This window comes from Perognathus longimembris, chromosome 3 (genome assembly GCF_023159225.1).
Source record: "Perognathus longimembris pacificus isolate PPM17 chromosome 3, ASM2315922v1, whole genome shotgun sequence".
NCBI classification, from domain to species: Eukaryota; Metazoa; Chordata; class Mammalia; order Rodentia; family Heteromyidae; genus Perognathus; species Perognathus longimembris.
Window position 1 is genome coordinate 34,206,889 of NC_063163.1, and position 23,077 is coordinate 34,229,965.

Here is a 23,077-nt window from a genome sequence, read left to right on the forward strand (position 1 = left end):
TTTGTATACTGCAGCAGATTTCACCAGGGGTGTTAGATAGTATATGTAAATTAATATATCACCTTTCTAAGATCTAAACATTTCTTAATTCTAGAAAAAATCTCCTTCTAGGCATGGTATTAATATATATCACAGCATAAGCTTAAAATTTATCAGAAATATAATCAAAAATAAAGGAGTAGATTTAAAAATACATTAACTTATTCTGTTTGATATATCATCAGGACACAATTCTTAGTTTTTAACAATTGTAAATGCTAAATAATAGTCAGATCAGTTTTTGACAAAATAGTGTCTCATGGTAGACCATTTTGGACTTTCCTTAGTTCTTTCTTTTTTTTCTCATTTCTGAGGGGCATTTATATAGAAAGTGCTCATATGATGTAAGGGACTTCATGCAATGATGACCGCTGTTTAGTGTTTTGTAGAGAACATTTGGAACTATTTTTAGCACCTGGAAATTATGTGTTCATTATTTTTCCCATTATATACTTTTCTACCTTTCTTTCCATTACAGGTTTACTTTAAAGCTAGCATCCTCATTATTCTTCAGTGAATATCCTCTCCTTAGCTCAATCCTTCAACATTTCCTTCAAGCTGGACCACCTGCCTCATTACACAGATATTATTTAGCTTTGGTAATCAAATGATTTTCTATCCAAGCATTATTTCCCTTAGCTACTGTCTCCCAACTCCATTGACCTTTCTTCCCTATTTTCTGTTCTTGAAAAGTCAGGGAATTTTGTGCTTATAATTTCTGACCATACGTCTATTATATATTCTATTGCAATTTGTTGTCATTGTTCATTACTTCACCATAATTTCCTCTCCTGAAAAGCTAGACTGATCTGCCAGTTGTCAAACTATGCATACATTCCTTATTAAGTTCCTTTGAAAAACTAATATTTTTTCTCCTTGGCAATATTTGACTGCAGAGAGAACAGAACTACCTATCTTCTCCCTTCCCTACAGATTGTTCCTTTCTGAGTGTGACTTGTAACACTTTCTTCCTTTTTCCTGTTCATTATCTAGATTTGCCAAACTATTTCTGAGCCCATAACACTACATATGATTACAATATCCGATTGTTGTTTATTTTTTTCTATCTCTAGAAATAAACATCTATTATATTTCATCTCCTATGAAGTCTTTATTCAACAAATATCTATAGCCTATCTCTCATCTTTGAAGATCTCAGGCTCCCATACTGATCCCAAACAGTAACATCTTATTTTCCACAATTTGTTAGATGTTTAATACTGTATTTCCCTTACTAGACTATAAATTTCTCAAAATTATACTCCATGATTACTGAAAGGGATCACTAAGAACTTTAAAATTCATTGGGATGTACGCTCCATGTGAGCAGGGATACTATTTTCACTTATTCCTGAATTTGTACCACTTGGAACAGTGCCTGAAATCTAATAAATATTTGTTGAACAAACATTCAGCATAGCAACTAAAATAGTCCCATATGCATAATGGACATAAAAAGAAAACATTCAAAACATTTTCTTAAGTGAGTGAGTTTTCCTTCAAAACAATGAGCTTGGTAAGTCTTACTTTTTGCTTTTGTGCCAGTGATGTCAGATCATATTGGAGACTGTGTTTAGACGTAGTTTGTGAGCCACTTAATACAGTTGTATCAGGATGGTATTGTCTTACACCAAAACAGCATTATGCAGGTATCAGATCAATTGTACTTAGTTGAAAATGAAATCTGAAAACTCTAGACATTAGCTAAAGTTTTTTGGATGTTAAATTCACATGAAATAAACTCATCTTGACAGGTTGAATTATTATAGAATTATTCCTCTTCATAACTTTGAAATGTTATGTTCTGTTGGGAATCTGTCTGGGTCCTTATTTCTTTTCTATCAATACTCTTTATAAATAATTTAATTTGATTCAAGCATAATTCAATGCCAATGGCTTCCAAATGTATGTGTCTTGATCTCTCTCACTGCCAAAGTATATTGCCAGTTGCCTTTTCTGATGCTTCAATATGGATGCCTCAGACATTTCTAAATGAGAATGTTTGAATCAAAAATCCCATGTAGTATCTACTTGCTGTTCTCACCACATTAGTAAACTGAACCATTCTCTTCCCCATAAGAGAAATCATACTCATAAGATACCAGTATTTTAAATGACCTCAACTGTTTTCTGAAGTTTCTGTCACAAATCTGAAGTTGTTGTCTTTTTAGTACTTTATTAGCATCTATGAATTGTAAAGTTTCACTTGATCCATCACTTTTGTCCTTTCCAGTATTAAAAAATAAGCACTGTCATTTAGAGAAAGTTATCATATACATGTTTCCAAATTGTAGCTTTTTTATATACATATATTCACATTTAGTATGTTTTTTATTTAAGCATATACATGTCCAAATCTTAACCAATGAATTAAAATAATCCACTTAGTGTTCATTTATTTCTACATCAAATCATTTTTTCTTTTAGAATTATCTAGCTCGAAATCAATTTTAAGTTAAATATGAAGAAAACTGTGATCATTCTAACAGTCATTTTTATAGTTCATGGAAAGTTTCTTGTAATCTTTTCCCTTGTTTATTTCTTCTATCATTTTATTTCCCTGGACTTCATTTTCTCTTGTCTGGGATGACTTCCCAAGCTTACTGATTATATCTGTCTACATGTGCACTGCTGGAAAAAATAAAGTGTCTCTTTATGAAAATGTGAACACCTACTATATACCTTCAGTGACTCTCAGGTTTTGTATCACTGGGCTTGGAGCCACTTCCCCAAGTTCACATCTGCCATCCTTAGTCTCCCACATCGCTTCTCATCTGCTCCTTACAGTAACTTGCCACACATTGCCTGATTTCATCTGTGATTCTAAGTGTGTCCTGTCAACCTCCTTCTCTAACATCCTTTTGCCAAGCGAGCAGAAGCTTCAGCTCATATGTCTCTCATTCCAGAAATCTCCAATCTCTTAAATTTGTTCTAAGTTTTCATTTTCATTGCTCTACTATTTGTGTGGAATTTATCTTGCTGCACTCACCTCATACATTATGCCAATTTCTTTTTAATGACAATGTGAGCTCCTTGTGGACTCATTCTGTGCCTAAGCTTACCTTTCTTACCATTGGCACAGTCATCATTTGTTAAAAGAAAGAATGTGTGAGTGAATAAATGAATAAAAGAAAATTTCTCCTGTATCCACAATGAATCAAAGCTCTAAAATGTCACATACCAACACTTACATGCAGATACTGTGCCTAGACTGAAGCAATACATCCAATCTTAATGCTCAGTGATAATTTACACAGTAAAGATGATGGCTACATCTAGGATGATATACTTTGTAGTCCTTTGGGAACTTCTATTAAATGCATGTTATTGAATCAGGAATCCACCTTTCAAATGTGGAGACGTACGTCTTTTGAGTCAAAAAGAAATAAAATGACCTTCTTGGAGACAGTAAACTCTCAACTGTGTATTATAGGAAACCCACAGTATGATAGAAAGAACTCAACTATTATATTCTGTGAATGTCTTATCCCAACACTAACATGTATGCTATGGAATCGCTCTTTCTACCTACAAAATAGAAGAGTTATTGTTTAAGCTTTCCTTTTACCCTGTATTTTGTATTATGTCTTTTTAAAATAGAAAGCTTCTAATATTAGTATATACGATTGAAATAAAATAACAGAAAGTATCTGGGGTGCATTTTAGACCTCTTCAGTTAATAAAATTGTTTTCTTTATTTCTTAATTAACAGAAAAGCTGAGAATTATTCTGAATTTTTACAGTTTATAGGCACACTTCTAATTTCCTAAGAGTATGCAAATATTAGTAAAGGGTATTTTTCTCAAAAATTGTCAGTATATAATACTACAAAAAATAAAATTCTCTTGGCTCATTGGGATATTTAACCAGTAAAACAATTTCAAGGCAGGGGAAGCTTTTGAGACTATTTAAAATAATGGTTCTACATTTCTAATCAAAATGTTTAACACAACTCTCTGCTATGCTATTTAAAGGAATAGATTCTCAAAATTACATGGAATCTACAGTAAATCATTCAACACTTACCAAGAGATTTTACAATGAGTAACAAATGTGAGCGTGATAAAAATCTCTATTTTCATGATGCCAGCTGCTGGATTTTAAAAACAGATGTTTGCACATGAGAACAAGACATGCCATTGAAACGTATAAAGTTCTGTGAACTATGTGACTATAGTTTAATAAACAAAAATAAACTGAAGCTGTTGGCAATTTAGTGAGTGTTTTATCCAAGAAAATATAATGCCAGGGAAATTCCCAAATAACAACATATGAGTGTAGAAATATTGACATTGAAGTATTATTAGATAAGTGGCATCTAATAAAATTTTAGAGTTTGAAATGGGTAAGTCCTAACAAAAAGGGAAAAAAAGTTTCTTAACTGCAACTTATATGAATTATGAAGTGGATTTGCCTTTAAATATTTGTACATGTTTGTCTGATATTAAATTCCCAGTAATTCCTTCTAATTCTTCATATGTGACAATACTATTTCATTTCCTTCCCATGGTAAATTTATTGTTAATGAGTTAACATCAACACTAAATTTAGAATCAATGATTGGTAGGTGCCTGCTAGTAGGAAAGAGGCTGTCATCACCTCTTTATTTTGCTTACAAAGGAGTGGGTTTGCTCTATCCTGCCATGGGAAGCTCTGAAGAAAAGAATGGCTAACTTAGAAGATAAAACTTCAGGGACTGTTATGCATAACAGAATGATAATAGAATAATAGAATGCATAACAGAATAATAGAATGAAAACACAGGACTTGGCATGCAGTAGTACTATCCTGACTCCTATTTAGAGAAAACTGCAAAGTTAGTTAAGTAGGTGTTCAACATCTTACAAGCTCCTCCCAAAATCTAACTTTTGGTATACTTGCCCAGGTGGGCAAGCACCCTCACTCTCCACTATGACCTTCTACAATAGCTCTACTGCAGTTGTGCAAAAGGATAAACCTTAAGGTCATCATTTAATTCTAAAACTGGAATTAATTATATCAAATCTACATCATTTGGCAATTCTATCACTCCCAATTTTCCATGGGTCTTTTTGACAGATTTTAACCAGGGATTCCACTTTGAAGTGTTTTTCACCCATTAACTAATATAAATGAAAAGGAAAGAATTTCTAGTAGCAGTGAAAGGACAAGGGGCCCATAAAGGTGAAAAGAACTACAGATACCACAAGGAAATTAAATACAATGACATATTAGAAGTATCTTCAATGGAACAAATTCCACAAAGCCAAATGTTCTAAAATGCAGTCACAGTAGAGAGGACTGGCATTAACTGCTTTATAGTCCTTTAGTTTGATGATGTATTGCTGAAAACTTGGTACAAATTGTTGACATATCTGAATGTGCAATTCTATTCAACTAGCTGCAGGCTTTAACGACTTTCCTTCAGTCAGTTATTAGATACTAGAAGGACTGATTATTGTTGGAAAATTGAGTATTTTTACCTGGAGCTCTTAGAAATCACTGATGAACATTTATGCAAATGCACATTTATTACTTAGACATCGATGGAGAATACTGAACTTTAGGAAATTCTTATTAAACCATCCAAGATGAAAAAAAATTACTATTAACAAGTAATTATTTACAGGGCTTCAGGTGGATAGTGATTCAAAGATAAAGTATTTTGTGAAAAAAGTCAAGTTGTAAATAATGTTTTTTAAAACAATTTTAATGGCTCATCAATACTATATTATAAATGATTGAAAATATTATATCACATAATACATCAAATTTTAAACAAGAACCATCGGGCATAAAAAATGAATTCAGAGATTTTGCTGTGATTTGTATGCATGACAAATTTTAACCACTGAAAATCATTAGTATAAATCCATCATAGATGTGGAATATGAATCCATGAAGAATTAAAGTCCTTTCTGACATGAGACAAAGGCATAAAGCCCTTACTTAATTGGTTCTGCTTTTTTTAAAACAAAAATGTGAAAAGTAAAAAAGAAAAAAATCACTTACAGTGTGAAGACACTGCTAAAATAATACATAGTAACTAAGGGGAATGTAGTACAAAATCTTGATCAAAAAGTGAATAATGCTTTGATGCATAAAATTAAGGTAAAACCAAGTGCTAGTGTGTCATACCTGTTATTCTAGAAATGGAGGAAGCTGAGATTTGAGGATCTATGTACAGAGGCAGACCATGCAGACAAATCTGCCAGTTAACCAACAAAAAGCTGGAAATAGAAGCTTGGCAGAAGTGGTAGAGATCAGCATTGAATTACAAAGCTAAACTAGACTCCCAGGCCCCAAAATTCAATCCCCAGTACTAAAACAAGAGGAAGAAGAAAAAAAGAGGTAAAGAGGTAAAGAGAGAAGGAAAGAAAGGAAGAAAGAAAGAAAGAAAGATCAACTGAGCTTCAAAAACCTTGAAAGTGTTATGCTTTATAAAATCATATGTTGCTGTTTATTATAAAAATAGCATTGTGATAGGCAAATGGTATCATAATATTTAGTGTAAAAATCTGGAAATATACTTAAGTAAACTGATGGTATGGGAGGGGATGGGAGGGATGATGGAGAATGATGAAAGGGTGCCATTGATCAAGATGTACTCACAAACTAACATGTTGAAACTCCTTTGTACAACTGCTTAATGAAAACAACAAAATAACATTATGTGTATTTTACTGCATTTATTTTACTTTAAGAGTCAATTTTCCTTTTCTAAAATATGGAAATAAAATAAGAGCACATGTATTTTGGTCAGTTTTCTGTGTTGTTCTGTCCGTCCACCCATCCATCCATCCATCCATCCACCCACCCATCTACCCATCCTATATTCCTATATTTGACAAAGGATAAAGAAAACATGGAAAAAATCTAATTCTCAGAAACTATGCACAAAAATATAACCACATTGAAAAGCTAAATGTAACATTTGAGAATTTATTTTAGCATTCTAAAAACTTTAAAGCTATCATCCTTTGCAGTACAGTCCTTCACACCATTGATTAGCAGCTGGATCATTTTTTTTCTAAAATAATAGGCAATACATTCTAGTTCTGTATGTATTTGCAATTCTTAAGCTGATGGTATGGTAGCAAAAATTAGGAATAGAACATATAGAAAAGAATTAACTCCAACAAAGAGGAGAGACAAAATAACACTTAAGCTAATAAAAATAAGTGCTCAAAAACCTTAAGTCACCTCTACAGAAACTGTAGCATTGACACAGGCATAAATTACTTTGGATTAATATTTATTTTTTAAAGGTTCAAATATTTTAATTATGAAGGAAAATTGTAAAATGGGATTATTGGGATAGGAATGAACCCAAACAAAATAACACTAAAAGCAAAATATAATATGCTACTTGATTTTCCCATTGAAATCAACATAAAAAAATACTGAAGCTTTTAGTGGGTGACAGGGTAAAAAACAAGATTCCTTTTGTTTAGGTCTTAGGTTCTTTCTCATAAGATGTTTTTCTATTTTCTTTCAGAAGTCTTTGAAAATACTAAGAAAATGATTACTTAATATCCAAAGGCTACATGAGATAATTACTTACATATGGATGTCAACTTCTGTCATCAGTAAAGAAAGATAAATGAATATGTGAAAATTGGCACTTGAAAGGTATGTAAGGGAGTATACTAAGCAAGAGAGGAAAGAGGAAGAAAATCCAATCATAATATTCGAAGCATACCCTATGCAATTAAAATTAAGAGAATGGGTGTGATTGGTAGGAATGGGGGAGAATGAAGAAAGGTATGGCATCAATCAAAATGCATCATTCTTGTAAATGGAGTTTTTGAATGGTAACTAGTTTATATAACTACTTACAGATAATTAAAATATTATTAAAAAGAAATATATGTGCATCAAATTACGTGAAGCCTTGTCTGTCATGAACTTTCAAATAAATAAAGAGAAAAGTTCAGTTTGGTCAACATTCTTAACATATTTGTGACTATAATACTCAAAATAAATAATAGAGGCTGGGAATATGGCCTAGTGGCAAGAGTGCTTGCCTCCTACACATGAAAGCTCTCGGCTCCATTCCCCAGCACCACATATATGGAAAACGGCCAGAAGGGGCGCTGTGGCTCAGGTGGCAGAGTTCTAGCCTTGAGCGGGAAGAAGCCAGGGACTGGCCAAAAATAAATAAATAAATAAATAAATAAATAAATAAATAAATAAATAAATAAATGAATGAATGAATGAATGAATGAATGAATGAATGAATGAATAAATGAATAAATAAATAATAGAAACTGCTTGCTGGCTGACAGGACAGACTCTAAATATGGGGTTTTGTTGTTGTTCCTGCTTTGTTTTGTCTTCTTCATTAAATAGCTTCATTGTTAAATATTGCTTATTATAAAGAAAAGTACTCAAGCTTGGTGCTGTAATCCTGTAATCCTAGCTACTCAGGAGGCTGAGATCTCAGGATCATGGTTCCAAGCCAGTCCCAGAAGGAAAGTGTGTGAGACTTTTATCTCTAATTAACTGCTGAAAAATCTGGAAATGGAGCTGAATGACAAGTGGTAGAGTGCTAGCCTTCAAAAACAATGCTCAGTGACAGTGGTCAGGCCCTGAGTTCAAGATGTGAGACTGGCATGCACACTAGCCTATGTGCTTGCACACACAGACATGTGCATGTACATACAGACACACACACACACACAAGTACTCAAATCTTTTAGGTGTGAGTAGAACAGTACTTGATGTAATTGTTTTAAAAATTAAATTAAAATGAAAGTATGTTTTAAGTGCAGAGCAATGTACAATGAGTTGTCAGTTGGTCATCAGTTAATATGAGATATTTTAATTGTTTTCCTCTTTGTTCTCTTAAATTCACTGAAGTTGGTAGTGGTTGTGGTGGATTTTTTGATGATTTTTGTTTGTTTGTTTTGTTTTTCCCAATAGTGAAATTGAAAATCAAGACCTCACACATGGATTGTCAGAAAAGGATCACATTTTGCCTATAGCAAGACCTAGCATTAAGCTAAAACTTGCTATACAGGCTAAAAAAATTCATTAAGCTCTAACTTGTCATATGTTTAGATATTTTCAGTTAAATAGTTAATGCAGGGATGAAAGGTCACTGTTTATGTTAAGCAGCAAGAGCTCAATGAGATCGAATCCTCCTCTCTGAATGTCATTAGCTAGACAGGAAGCATAGATAAATAGATAAGAGAGACTCAGGGACAGATACTATAGATAACTGATGTGGATAAGAGATAACTAGATATATAGATAGGGAGAGAAATACCAGCTAGAAGTGATAGAGGTATATACTGTGTGTAAATTTGAGTGGGAAGAGACAGATAAGAGAGAGAGAGGAAGAGAAAAATAGAGACAGAAAATCAGAAACTGAAAGAGAGAAACAGTGAGCTCTTTCAAGTCTATTTGTCACATAAGACTATTTGAAGGCAGGATTCATTTTATTTTTGACATCCCTAGAAATTTCGACTTCCCTTCGATATTCAGTTTTTTTATGTTATCAATGACTAAATTAAATGGATAAGTAAGTTAAGGAATGTTATAGCTAATTTAAAAAAATATGTTTTAAAGTAGAAATCAATTTTCTCTAGGTTAATGCATATATGACCTTTAACCTCAGATTAACAATAATTTTCCTATATTTATTCGTAGGGAACTACATAAACTCAATGAGATATTTTCATTGCCATTTCATTGCTAATATTAGCAATTATTTCACAGGTAATAATAATTACAGTGTATGTGAACTTTGCTTTTCATATAAAAATAAAATTCCATTCTTAAGACATTATTTTCAATATAAAATTGATAATATAGCTTTTTATTGTAACTTACATTTAGAGAAATAATAAAGATGACTTTTCTTTTTCATTAAATATACTCCAATAAAATGTATGGCTTAGTTTATGGATGAAAAGTAATCAAAATTCATGTGAAAAGTAAGTTTTTATGCTTTTTGGGGTTGATTCTCTTTTATCAAAACTCCAGTGATGCAACAATATATGCCAACTCTTTATTTTCTCTTGATAAATAGTTCCATTACAGTATCCATTATGAATACTACCCAATGAATCACTTTATAAATCATGTACAACTTCATAGTACATATTCACATATCAATACCCAACTATCATCATCTAATGTGTGCCTAGATTTTTTTGTATTATAAACACACAGGGTCACCAGCCATCATTACCACATCATCCCTTTCAAATAAGAACATCAGAGTTGATAGGAATTGTGTGTATTGGACAAATATTCTAATTGCTGCTGGAAAAATAAATTTTCAAATGATATTGTATCATTGCCTAGAAAGTTGTATGGCAAAAGATTACAAAAGAAGTCAATGGTCTAAACATTTATTATTTAAATAAGCTTCACTCTAAAAATAAATTCAACAAAATTATACTCAGTGCATATATATTAATGGACACATATTTAATGTGTCCATTTGTTCATATTTTGAATATATGTAAATAAGTATATTAAATGTATTATATACATATATGAGTGTATGTTCATTTACATGGAAATTATGAAGTGATTTGAAAATTTTTAAAACTCTATAGATAATGTTTTATCTATGGCAGTACAGACTGCATTGTTAATAAAAATTTGTTTTTAGGCATCATCAATCAGTAATCAACCCTATAAGCTATAGTCACAATGTTTAAATGTAATTTCTAATTAAAAATAAATATCTCATTATCTCAGTCAGTGTAAATAAGTTTATATTCATCTGGTATCTATGAAGACATAGATATGAATTAAAGCAAGAAGCCAAAAGTGTTGCCATGCTCTTGGTTTACTTTTGAAAAGCCTTTTTGTAGGTAATGAAAGAAAAACTGACATTAGTAGTAAAAAAAATCCCAATCAAGTTTCCGTTTCTCCTAAAAATTGAGTTTACTTATTTTAATATTATAAACTAGCATATTACAATGTCCAAATCTAGTTAATATATGTCAATATTTCCCCTGTTGAGTAAAGGAATGTTTAGGCAATAGCCACAAAAGCACACTCTAGTTACTTTAGTCAAGTTCTCCTTTAAAGAAGATTTAATGCTGCTCTCCACTGGCTTTCTTTTTTCAGTTGTGATCATGATATTTAGTAGTTACTTTTTTGTCTAGGGTAGTTGTGGGATTTTTCAGCAAAATTATCAATGTTCGAATCTAACATGGTACATTGCAACTCTAGATCTAATAGGTGGCTACTGATTGCTTAAGCTTTACACTTTGTAAGCATTGGAAGACTTCACTCACCTTGTTCAAGTGGTTGGCTTTTAGTTGAAGTAGTTTTCATCTTGAGTGCCTCCCTAACAGACATGTCACAGCAGGAGCCTTTGTTTGTGTCTTGGTCACTGTCAGCCTGATCACTGTCCCCGTGCCCACTGTCTCTCAGGCTGGCTCTTTCTGGGTCCTTAAACGTGGAGCTACTGAAATACATATAAAGAAAAAGAAGAGAGAATGTTGTCTCTACCAGTTTAAATCTTAAGTGTACTCTCTTGCAAAGCAATTTTGACACGAATGCAAATGAGGAAGCTGAGAAAGTTATTTAATAGGCCTTACCTTTGAACAAACTGCTGCCTGCTGCCCATGTAATTGGGCTCTGCGGGAAAATTGTCTGTCTGTGAAAGAGAAGGAAAAAAATACGTATAGTTGTACACTGGACAAATCTCCTGCAGAGCAACAAGATTTCCTAGTGGAAAAATGATTAATAATTCAAAAATTCCCTTAATCTTCAGATTTGTTCATTTTAATTAAATTGGAAATTGCTGACATGTAATTATGTACTCAGAACAATTAAATGATTCCGGTCCACAAATTACCTGTTAAAGTAAACAATGAGCCTGTCATAACTGGCATTCTCCGTCACTATCAGGACAGGTAACACTATGTTGCTTCCTTATGTAGAGATTAAGATCAAATATTTGTGGGAGGAGTGGAGAAATGACCTAATTTCTCCATATTAAAAGTGTGAACTATTTAATGATACTCATTTTTAGGCATAATTGCATCATCTCTGGGATTCTATGCTCTTCTTAATAGAATATCACTTCAAGTCACCTACTCCCCAATTAAAAGACAAAAGGCCCTTTCCTTCAAATTTTGTCAGGAATGGATCTAAATGCGTCACATACAGGAGTGTATCTCATCCCTAACTCATCCTCTCCCATCGCCCAATTATGGGAATCGTATCCAAAAACTCCAAAGGAAATGGGTATTACTTCTTGGTTCTAAAAATAAAATAAAATACAAATACAAATAAGAAAAATAAATCACGTAAAACATGGAAAGGAAAGATATCAAGAAACGAATCTTCTTGTTGTGGTTGTTGTTACAGCTTTCCCAACTAGCCTGGAGGTCTGCCAAGTAGAACTGAATTCTCCTTGTATCATGGAACAGAGTCTTTTGGGAGAAAGAGACTGGATCTTTCATAGGTCTCCCTATACTGTACACTCATACACATTACTTCTTCTTGCAGCTGACTGAGTGACAATGCTGCTCCTGTTTTCTGCGTCACTTCATATCACCCCACTATGCCAGGAGCAGCTATGGGGTTAGTACAAGACCATACAACACACAGAGGGCAGGCCATCTACACGCAGAGGGCCCAAGGTAAGGTGTCATAGGGGGTAACATGTGCTTTCTTTGCAAATAAGATTAACTTAAAATAAGAGTATTCTTTTTGTTTCCTTTCAATACAGCCATTCAACCTATTTGGTTTTGTGAATTACTACTGGAAAATATGTGAAGAAAAATTAAACTTTCATGTAAATTTAATTTCCCACAAGAAGTTTGACAACAGGGAAACAGTTCTACAATTTCTCCTCAGTAATCTTTTTCTTTGTTAAACCAAATAACCTTAATCAAATGGCATGCAAGAGGAATGTGAAGAAGGTAGATTAATTTCTCACGCCTGGCCATCTTTCATTAATAGTTGACAACAGGCATTTCTCACTAACATGCTGTACTGGTTTCTAGATTCTGTGAAGTATCTTAAGTTTTGATTCCATAATTTTAACAAAAGTATCTGCTTGAAAGGATAACTTTGACTTCTAGTAAAATTAATAGCATTAACCAATACAGGGACAAAATGTTTGCAAAATTTTTTGCCAGTTAAAATTATGATTGTTTAGAAGCCCTAATATATTGGGAGTTGGTCAAAAACACATGTCAACCCATCATTGCTGTCAGTTAAGAGCTAAAACTGAATGTATTAGAATACTTGAAGAAAACAGAAACTTGTTTAGAAAGGTGGTGTGATGCTATAAAGAAAATCTATAGGCTTTAGATAGAAACATAGGTGCAATTATAATGAGTATTGTGTTTTCTTAATGTCTTTAAATAAGTAGAATCTCATAGGATATGATTCTCTAGCCATTCAGACAGAAGGAGAAAAGACTGGAGAAAGTTCTCTCATTCATTGAAGGACAGTCTTTAAAAATGTTTGCATATTTTCAAATATCTGATGAAATATCAACAAGAAAATATATTTCTCTTTGAGTGAAAGAGTTGTATTATGTGTATTTTTTCATAAATATGACTATGTCAGACACTGTGAGTATCTAGCTATACAATGTAGTTTTAGTGATAACAAAACAACAAGAAGGAAGAGAATGAGTGACTGAGGAAGAAAAGAAAGAAGAAAGGAAAACACAGAGAGAAAACAAGAGATAATAGAAAAGTGAGATCGAAAGGAAAAGATGAAAGAGAAAGAAGCAGGGAAGAAGAGGATGAGAAGAAATGTAGAAGATAAAATGATATTTAGTTTATGATGATAGATTTACAATGCATAATTTTTAACTTAAGTGTATAAGTATTAGAGTATTAGAAATTTTTAATGATGTCTGTATTCAGGGAATAAAGCAGATAGAAGTGAGAGAGAGTGTGTGTCTGCAAAATTAGCATAATAAAACTAATTCACTATTTTAAAACCCATACTGGTTAAATATACAGTATTGCTTTCATTATGGAGGCTTCAAGGGAGTTGGTGAAATCATTTAAAATAAGCTGAATATAAAATAACAGTATGTGCATAAAAACAATAATTTAGAAGTTTAAGAAAAGTATCTCAGAATAACTTAATTTAGAGAAGATTTAAATTATTTTATAGCGCTTTAAAATTTTAGTGTTAACTTACACATTTATGATCTTAAATCTTAATTCTTGGCAAAAAGTAAAATATGAGCTATTTAACTATTTAGGTCTCAGAAGTATAATTTCATGTATATATTAATAAATCTTGGAAACATCCTTTTCCACAAAATCTAATCATTGGGATGTTTCTGCTCCAATTTAACCCAAACACAATGATTTTTAACTATTTTATTAGTAGCATATAACTAATCAGTATAAATGTGTACCTTAAACTGGAGAGTAGACACACAAGTATTTTCAAGTGGATATTTAAAGAAAGCTTTAGTTAAAAAAAAATAGCTGATGTAAAAACTTCAGCTAAATAAGGTCTGAAGGGGGTGACAATTTCTTGTATGTGACTGTTTCTAGACAATTTGTCTTGTTTCTTTGTTAGTATTCAAGAACATTGTAGTACTTTTATAAATGATATACAAATCAGAAATTGTATTAGCAGTAATCAGTAATAAACTATGTGAATTGACATGGTAGCACATGCCTGTAATTCCAACATTTGGGAGGTTGAGGAAGAAGGATTGTGAGCTCAAAGCCAGCTTGGGCTACTTAGGAAGTACCAGACCAGATTGGGCTACATCGTAAAACTCTGTTTCAAAAATGAGTAATAAATGAAAAACTAAATAAGTAAATGGTTCCTAAGGTAGGCCAAACATCCTGAAGGACAAATCATCAAATGACAAACAGAAAGGTTATAAAGGTTATATCTCAGAAAGGTTATAAAAATTGTACAGTAAAACTAAATCATGTTGTCTGAAATCAGAAAGGTCTTTACTTACAAAAAGAAGATGGATTTGATATGACCATTCATAGGTGGTCAGGAGTTGGTCGGAAAGGAACACAGAAAAAAAGAAAGAAAGAACGATGTTTTAAATATTAAAAATAGAAACTTAAAATATATCAAATTTGTGACATAATTTGATATCTCAGAATAATAAAAAATATTTCTGCAAAAGAAAGCATCATTAACTCTGTAAAGGGGATCTATACATAAAAAAGGATCTAGCTTGCATTGTGTTTAATGATGAAGTACTGAGAGGTTTTCCCCTATGAAAGAGATCCACTCTTCTCACTGCTATTCATTATTGTATTGAAAGGCCTACCATATTCAGTAATAAAAAAAAAGAAGAAATGTTCATACAAATTGGAAAGGATAAGGATCTTCAGAGTCAATATCATTTTCTTGTCTGTGAGTATTATTGGTTAATTTGAATACATTATTGATTAAGTGGTAAATACTGAAGGGACACACAAGCAAATATTTCTAGAATTAAGAAATGAATTAATCAAGGATTCTTTATTCAAGCACATTATACACAAATCAATCCTACATTTATGTTCTGGGATAAGGTATTTGAAACCTAAATTTCAAAGTTATACTCAACCCTATTAATAACAACTCTGTAAAAAGAGAATAGTGAAAAACTACATATTACCTGTATAAGATCTATATAGTGAATATGAAATATTGTTATAAAACAAAGAGATCTAAATAAATGAAGAGCTAGCTCAGGCCTATGGATCAACATAGTAAAGATATCAATGTTCCACTGGATAATACCATATAACATATTCCATTTAAATTGCCAGCAGGATTTTTTTTTATAGATATAATTCCACCTTAAATTCATAGGGAAATTTGAATGAGCTTTAGCAGCCAAAACAGTTTTGAAGAAGAAAAATTGAGGTGAAAGAATGATGCTAGTCTATTTTAAAATTTATGCTGATGTGGGCTGGGGATATGGCCTAGTGCCAAGAGTGCTTGCCTTGTATACATGAGGCCCTGGGTTCGATTCCCCAGCACCACATATACAGAAAACGGCCAGAAGTGGCGCTGTGGCTCAAGTGGCAGAGTGCTAGTCTTGAGCAAGAAAAAGCCAGGGACAGTGCTCAGGCCCTAAGTCCAAGGCCCAGGACTGGCCAAAAAAAAAATTATGCTGATGCTACACTAATCAAGACTGCGCAGACCTGCCAAATGATGGACACAGAGGTAATCCTTACAGATTATGCTGTCCAGAGTGCACCCACGCAAATGGGCAGTGACGTTGAAAAAGGTGCAGATGCAGTTCAACAGCCAATTCAGCAACTAACCATGACTTACATTTCACATTTTTTACCACATATGCACACATATATGCATGTGTACGTGTACACACACACACACACACACACAAAGATCACAGACCTAAGTGTAAATAAAAACATATTATAAGAACAAAACTAAGAAAATAATCATTAATTGATCTTAGGCAGAGTTCTCAGACATGACCTGAAAGTATAATCTAGAGAGTGGTTAAAAAAAATTGGACTCCGTTACATTATAATGTTGATTCTACAAAAGATATTGCTAATAATTTAAAAGCAGACTACTGCCATTGAATACTTAATAACATCAACAGCACCGTGTGCAAATGTATAAAAGACTAAGAAAACTAAACAGTACAAAATCAGGGAACACTTGAAGAGACTAATCATCATGTACCTTATACTAGTGGCAAATGGGCAAATAAAAAGCCATTCGATGGAATTAGCAACTAGGGAAATATAAATCACAATTACAATAGGGTATTGCAATATTTTCATTTGCTTTGACAAAATGTAAAGGTTAACAATACTGCTGAAAAGAATGAGGGACAACTAAACTTGATAAATTTAGGAAATAATATATAATTTTACGTTATTTTGAGAAAAAAATAGAATTTAAAATTATTATTATTTTATTATTACTGTTATTATTATATTTTTGCCAGTACTGGCATTTGAACTTAGGGCATCACATGTGCTCAGCTGGTACTCTCCCACTTAAGCCATGCTTGTAGCCGAGCATTTTGCTAGTTATGGCAAGAAAATCAAGTGGGCTTTCCTCTCTGTGTTGGCCTCAAATCAAAATCATCTGGATCTCATCCTCTTTGCTAGCGAGGATTACAGTCACAAGTCACTGTTATCCAACTTGGAGATTCTTATAAAGTCAAATGTAAATGTATTATATTGTTCGAAGTTTTTACTTCCAGGAATTTACTCCAAAGAGATTATTCTCACAAGAAAATTTGTCTGTGAATACTTACAAGAGCTTTCCTTGCCAATAACTGCAATAAGCTAGTCATCTTTCAACAGATAAATAAACCATCACACATATGTGAAGTAAGACACTATTTAAAAAAATTAAATTGATTCAATAACCTTGGTGAGTCTCCAAAGTGGTATGATGAGTGATTAAAGCAACTTCTGAATAAATGCATATTGTACAATTCAGTTCATAGGATTTCTAAAACACATTAATATAACAAATAATGAATCTGTGGTTCCAAGGGGCTAAAGGTAAGGAATACTGACCACTCTTTTCTCTAAAGAAACTCTTCAGGGTGAAAAACTGTCTCATGAAACTACATATAAAAATTCATAAAACAGTATAATTTGAAAGGATCATCTTACTGTATATTAATTTTAATAATTTCTAAGATCTATCTAGTATGATCATCTGTATCCCATGTATGCTGAATTCTTTCCTGCTTTCAATAAAACAATTATAAAAGTTCACATTCTTTTATTAAATATTCTTAGTAAAGAATATTTTGAACTTGTCTTTTGACAAGTTAGTGAGCCAACTTTCTAGACTCAACAGGACAGGCCATATTAATTTGGACAGAATATACATGACTTTGGGATATAAAAACCTATTTAACCACATTAGGTAACTAGGTAACTTGAGCAATATAGTAAGGAGTCAATTTAACTATATATTACTTAACCCACATTTAATTTCTTTCATAGATCACTTTTTATTAGCTAATATTAGTTACATGGGGGAAATATTTTTTTCTCACATGAGTTTCCTGTTTTCTCAGCCACAAAATGAGTTTTTAAAGTAAAGATTTGTGACTGCCATCCAAAACCCTGCAGGAGCTTTCTTCTTACTGCAGAAATAAACATGGCTGGATGATGGTGAAGTGAGTTCTGTCTTCAGAAATAGTAATTATTTTTTCCATTAAGGGAATGCATTGTCAAATTGATTATATATTTAGAAATGGTTTAATAGCATACCTTTGTAAAGATAGAAAAGATATGCACTGTAAAGCGATCTACTTGGAGAAATATTCTGCAGGCAAAATAATTGTCAACAATAATTTTAGAAAGTTGTTGATAAACTGATAATACAATCTAAGATGTGTCTTCCATGAGATAAAGGTTGCAAATTTATCAAATAAATCACACAACTCTATTACAACTTCTTTAACTTTAAAAATATTATTTGTGACATGATTATGATATGAAATTATAATAATTAAAGATGAGTGATGTTAGAGGAAATTTCTTGGACTTCTATAAAGTGGGACAGATGTAGGATAAAGGAGATAAATATTTCATCATCGTGACTCTCATTTCTAACAGATTCTAAAAAACAAAAACAAAAAAACACCTCAGAATACTAGTCTTCAATTGCATCCTGCAAAAGGAAGAGACAAGAAGAATGTGAGCAATAGAAGCCAGATTCCATGGTTAGCTTTTTACCCCTTACACACTAGTTAAGTAAATGTTAGTAGAACTCAATGTGTAATTAGCGCCATTATACTCTAGTAATTAATATACAAATAATAAACTAGATGCTTTGTTACACAAGATTTCCTTAAATTATCCATCCATTACGGAAGCAGAGGACAATCAGAGCATTCCTAAGAAAGAAATAACTTGACACATCACACAGCTCTGCATTTTATGCACATCTTAAATACAAAAAAAAAAAAAAAAAAAAAAAGAGCACCCTCTGGTTGCAACACAGAAATAAAGGCTTCCATTGTAAATGTTTTGACCAAAGAGGCCATAATGAATAAAAATGAAAGTGTGTCTTTAACTATGAAATGATCATGAAGAGATCAACTTACCTCACAAACTAATTTGGGGTTGAAGTGAATTAAACAAAACCATTTTGTCTCAAAAGTAATTGGCTGTGGGCTGGGAATGTGGCTTAGTGGTAGAGTGCTTGCCTAGCATGCATGAAGCACTGGGTTCAATTCCTCAGTACCATATAAACAGAAAAAAGCCACATGTGGTGCTGTGGCTCAAGTGCTTGAGTGGTAGCCTTGAGCAAAAAAGTCAAGAGATGGTGCCCATGTCCTGAGTTCAAGCCCCAGGACTGGCAAAAAAAAAAAAAAAGTAATTGGTTCTAAATATGTGTTAAATCACATGATAGGTCCAAGTAAACTTGGATGTTCAGTGTTCAGATATAAGGGAGTGAAATTTTAAGGGAAAAAAAAAATCCCTTTGAATTCGGCACATTCTTTGATTGCAAGCATTGATGTTATGAGCTTGAAAACAAAACAAGTTGAACTTATCCCTTAATTCAAAGGCACTGCTTTCCACATTGATAGCAAACATTCTTTGTGCAGCAGACTAAACACAAGGGAGTGTTAAGAGGCAAATAATTCATGTTAAGCCTTTTCATACCGACATTGCTTCTGATAGTATTGCCTTCAAAAGAATATATAGGATGGTACTTCCTACACTGCTGAAGTAGGCAATGACATTTCAAGCCACTAGTTATAAAGTTATCTGACAGCACCTATAGCTTTGGAATTTTTAAAGCTCAGGAAGTATGGCAATAACTATATTTATGAGTGGTTTGTGAAATAATGCATTTTATACAAGTGTGGTGTAGTAGACATTTGTGTTTTGTTACTAATGGCATAATAAAAACATTAAATATTTTCACCACATTGAGCAAAGGCCAGTGTTCCTTTAAATTAAAACTTGGAGGATAGGAGCAAGCTATAACTTGCAAAATAAGATTTTGAGACTACTGCTGAACAAATCTAAACTATCTTTAAGATGATGGTTATCTATTACAATCTCTTGCAAATGTTGGATATCTATCATCGATATTGGTTGATTTGGCAACAAGCTGGAATTTAATTATGTATTTTTAGAAATCTTGGAGGGGGGAATCATCCTTGATAAGAACTAAGAAAACTGAGATAATCCAAAGGTAAGATAAGTGTTCTTTGCTATCTAAAGAAGAGCAGGAAGCAGAGAACACTAATTCTCTTTCTGAATTTCTGTGTCATGAAACCCAAGAGCTACCCAGATGCCATAGAAGGTCAAATATACTTGATCCTTGGCAAAAGTATAATACTGTCCCAGCAGCAGATGTCTAAGGAAAGCATTCTTTAGGGCTGCTATACCCTTGCTTCCGTCATTCCTTCCTCTCCACTCCAGCTCTAACCAACACTGGGCTGACCTTTATGGCTCAGTGAAAGATGCAGATATCCAAAGCTGAATTTTGCTTTTTGCAATTACTCAGTGAGAACTTTGCCTCTGGAGACTCCACTTTTTCCCCTGAGTGCTCTTTTCCTCTCTAAAAGTATGGAAGTATTTTCCCCCCACTAGATACAATGTCCTATAGTAGATCTTGCACAGGTGGACCTTCAGGGTTAAGAGCTTAAAGGTTACATGTGGTCAGTTAAAATTAATTCCAGCTCAGAAATTGTTCTCAGCAAATGAAGAGAGAAAAAAATGAGGGGGATAAATTGGTGACAATAGTTACTGATTAACAATATGAATGGGGAGTCTTTGGATAGGTATATTTTCTTTAAATTATACATATATTTAATTTTAAGAAACTTTCTAATAAGCTGGGGGAACTTTTTATTTTTTACAAATTAAATGATTTAGAATCAAGCCAATTTTCAGCTTAATTCATTTGGAAGTCATTGGCATGTTTTGAAAGTGTATTGTACTCCTAGTAAACTTATTTGAGTGTATTGTACTGTGTCCACTTATTTGTCATTTGGATACAGTACAGTGTATCTTTCTCATGTCATTGTATACAATGTATAGAGAACAATATAGAATACACTTTCTTATGTTAGGGTCTCCAAAAGTATTCTTCATTCTGCTCAACTGTTGATGTACTGCAGTTATTGTCACATACTTTTAATAGAGAAGTTCTATTAAATGATTTTCATACAGTTCTCTGTCATACTCCACATTAATTTATAAAATAATAAATGGTTTCAGAGATGGCCAATAGAAAGCAGTTAATCTCTTTATCTCTGAAACAATGCACAAAAGAATGAGCCATTCTAATATTTCTAGAAATAAGGTGATGAGAGAAACTAATATAAGTTGTATTGAAAATACTTTCTTCTACCGTAGGGTTGGTCCTGGCATTTAAAATTATGAGCTTGGGAACTGTCTCTGAGCTTGTTTTTTGTTCAAAGTAGCTCTGTACCACTTGAACCACGGCTCCATTTCTAGCTTTTAGTGGTTAATGGGAAATAAAAAGAAGTCTCACAGGTGTTCCTAACCCAGGCTTTCTTTGAATTGTAATCTTCAGATCTCAGCCTTCACAGTAGCTAGTGCTATAGACTGAGCCACCAATGCATAGCTTTGATTATACATTTTAGAAAGAGCTACATATAAACAAAAATAATATTAATAGTAATAAAATTTTAAAGGAGTTTGAACTTCTGTATTTCTACATCTTTATGTAATGTTATCCACATATGCTGAATATATAAACTAGATTTTTAGTTTGATGAAAATAATATTGGCTATTTGCTAGCAAATATTCTAATGTACCCCCTGGGTTAAACTGTATTGTTGCTCATTATAATCATATTCCTATAAATGGTCAAAACAGGCACTTTTGAGTACTTACCTTATAAATACAAAAGAAATTTAAGATGTTGCCTTTAGCTGATCATTACATAAAATTTTCAGATCTAAAAACATTTAAGATAACCAAATGTATGCATGATAGACTGTTTCACTACTTCAGTTTACATATTGATTCAAAATATGCTGATATTCAGGGCTGGGAATATGGCCTAGTGGCAAGAGAGCTTGCCTCGTATACATGAGGCCCTGGGTTCAATTCCCCAGCTGTGGCTCAAGTGGCAGAGTGCTAGCCTTGAGCAAAAGAAGCCAGGGACAGTGCTCAGCCCCTGAGTCCAAGCCCCAGGACTGGCCAAAAAAAAAAAAAAAAAAAAAAGAAGAAGAAAAAAAAATGCTGATATTCAAAGTGTTACAAATGCTCAGAAGAGTATAGGTAACCTATCTTTTTTGTTTTCAAACTATGAACTCATTAATAAAAAAGATAACGTTGATTATTACTTCAAAATGCATGGCATTTTAAAAATTAAAAAATACTCCAAATTTCCACTGGAGTTTTGTATTCGCATTTCAAATAATCAATTTTATGGGTGCATTCTAATTTGTAATTTAACAAATAAAACAAAGGACAGGAGGCTCAATGGAAATAGTTCTGTCTAATTTAAGTTATTAATTCCTTATGGTTGCAAATAATAATTCCTCTAACCAACTAAGTCATCAATACATTTTATTATGACTACAAAATAAATACTTTGCATGGATTTTCAAGTCCTCAAATTGTATGCTTCAAATGTAATTTGCTAGCCTTTTTTTGTATAACAAATAATATAAATGTTTACATTTCCAAATAGTTTGAATTTCTGATTTCGAAACAAAATAGTACTTTGCAAAAAGTAACTGCAAACTTCCAAAGAATGATAAAGAATTATCCTCAGAAATTATTATTAGAAATAAATAGGATCTCTAACATTTAAGGAAAAATTATTTACAAAACTTAAGAATATTAGATTACCAAACTATCACATTCCCTCTGAAATGAACAACTATCAGATTTAAAATATAAAAAAATAATAATTTTTCAATAAGCATTCATGCTTGAAAATTAAAGTGTCCTTTAAGTAATATTAATGTTTTGATTAAATATTAGCTTCAATGAAAAAAAATATCTGCTTACTAGTCTCACTTAATATCTAACTCTATACCTCATTGTACCATGCTTGAACAGTTCCATTCCACAATATTTTCTGGCAAAAGAAGTAGACTTTCACAGTGAGTATCACTTCGTGACACAAGGACCTATG

General features: G+C 32.5%; 1 protein-coding gene across 2 annotated transcripts in view; it reads right to left on the reverse strand.

Moving 5' to 3' along the window:
- The window catches only part of Pcdh17 (protocadherin 17), a 90,723-nt gene that overhangs the window by 44,994 nt on the left and 22,652 nt on the right, over positions 1–23,077 (reverse strand). Inside the window, exons 2-3 of one of the 2 annotated variants that reach the window (XM_048341272.1) lie at positions 11,586–11,644; positions 11,280–11,449 (exon numbers count right to left, since the gene is read on the reverse strand). In XM_048341272.1, coding sequence (XP_048197229.1) covers positions 11,280–11,449; positions 11,586–11,644 — 229 coding nt within the window. Of the gene's footprint in view, positions 1–11,279; positions 11,453–11,585; positions 11,645–23,077 lie in introns of both variants that reach the window. The other variant, XM_048341271.1, reaches the window with a different exon arrangement.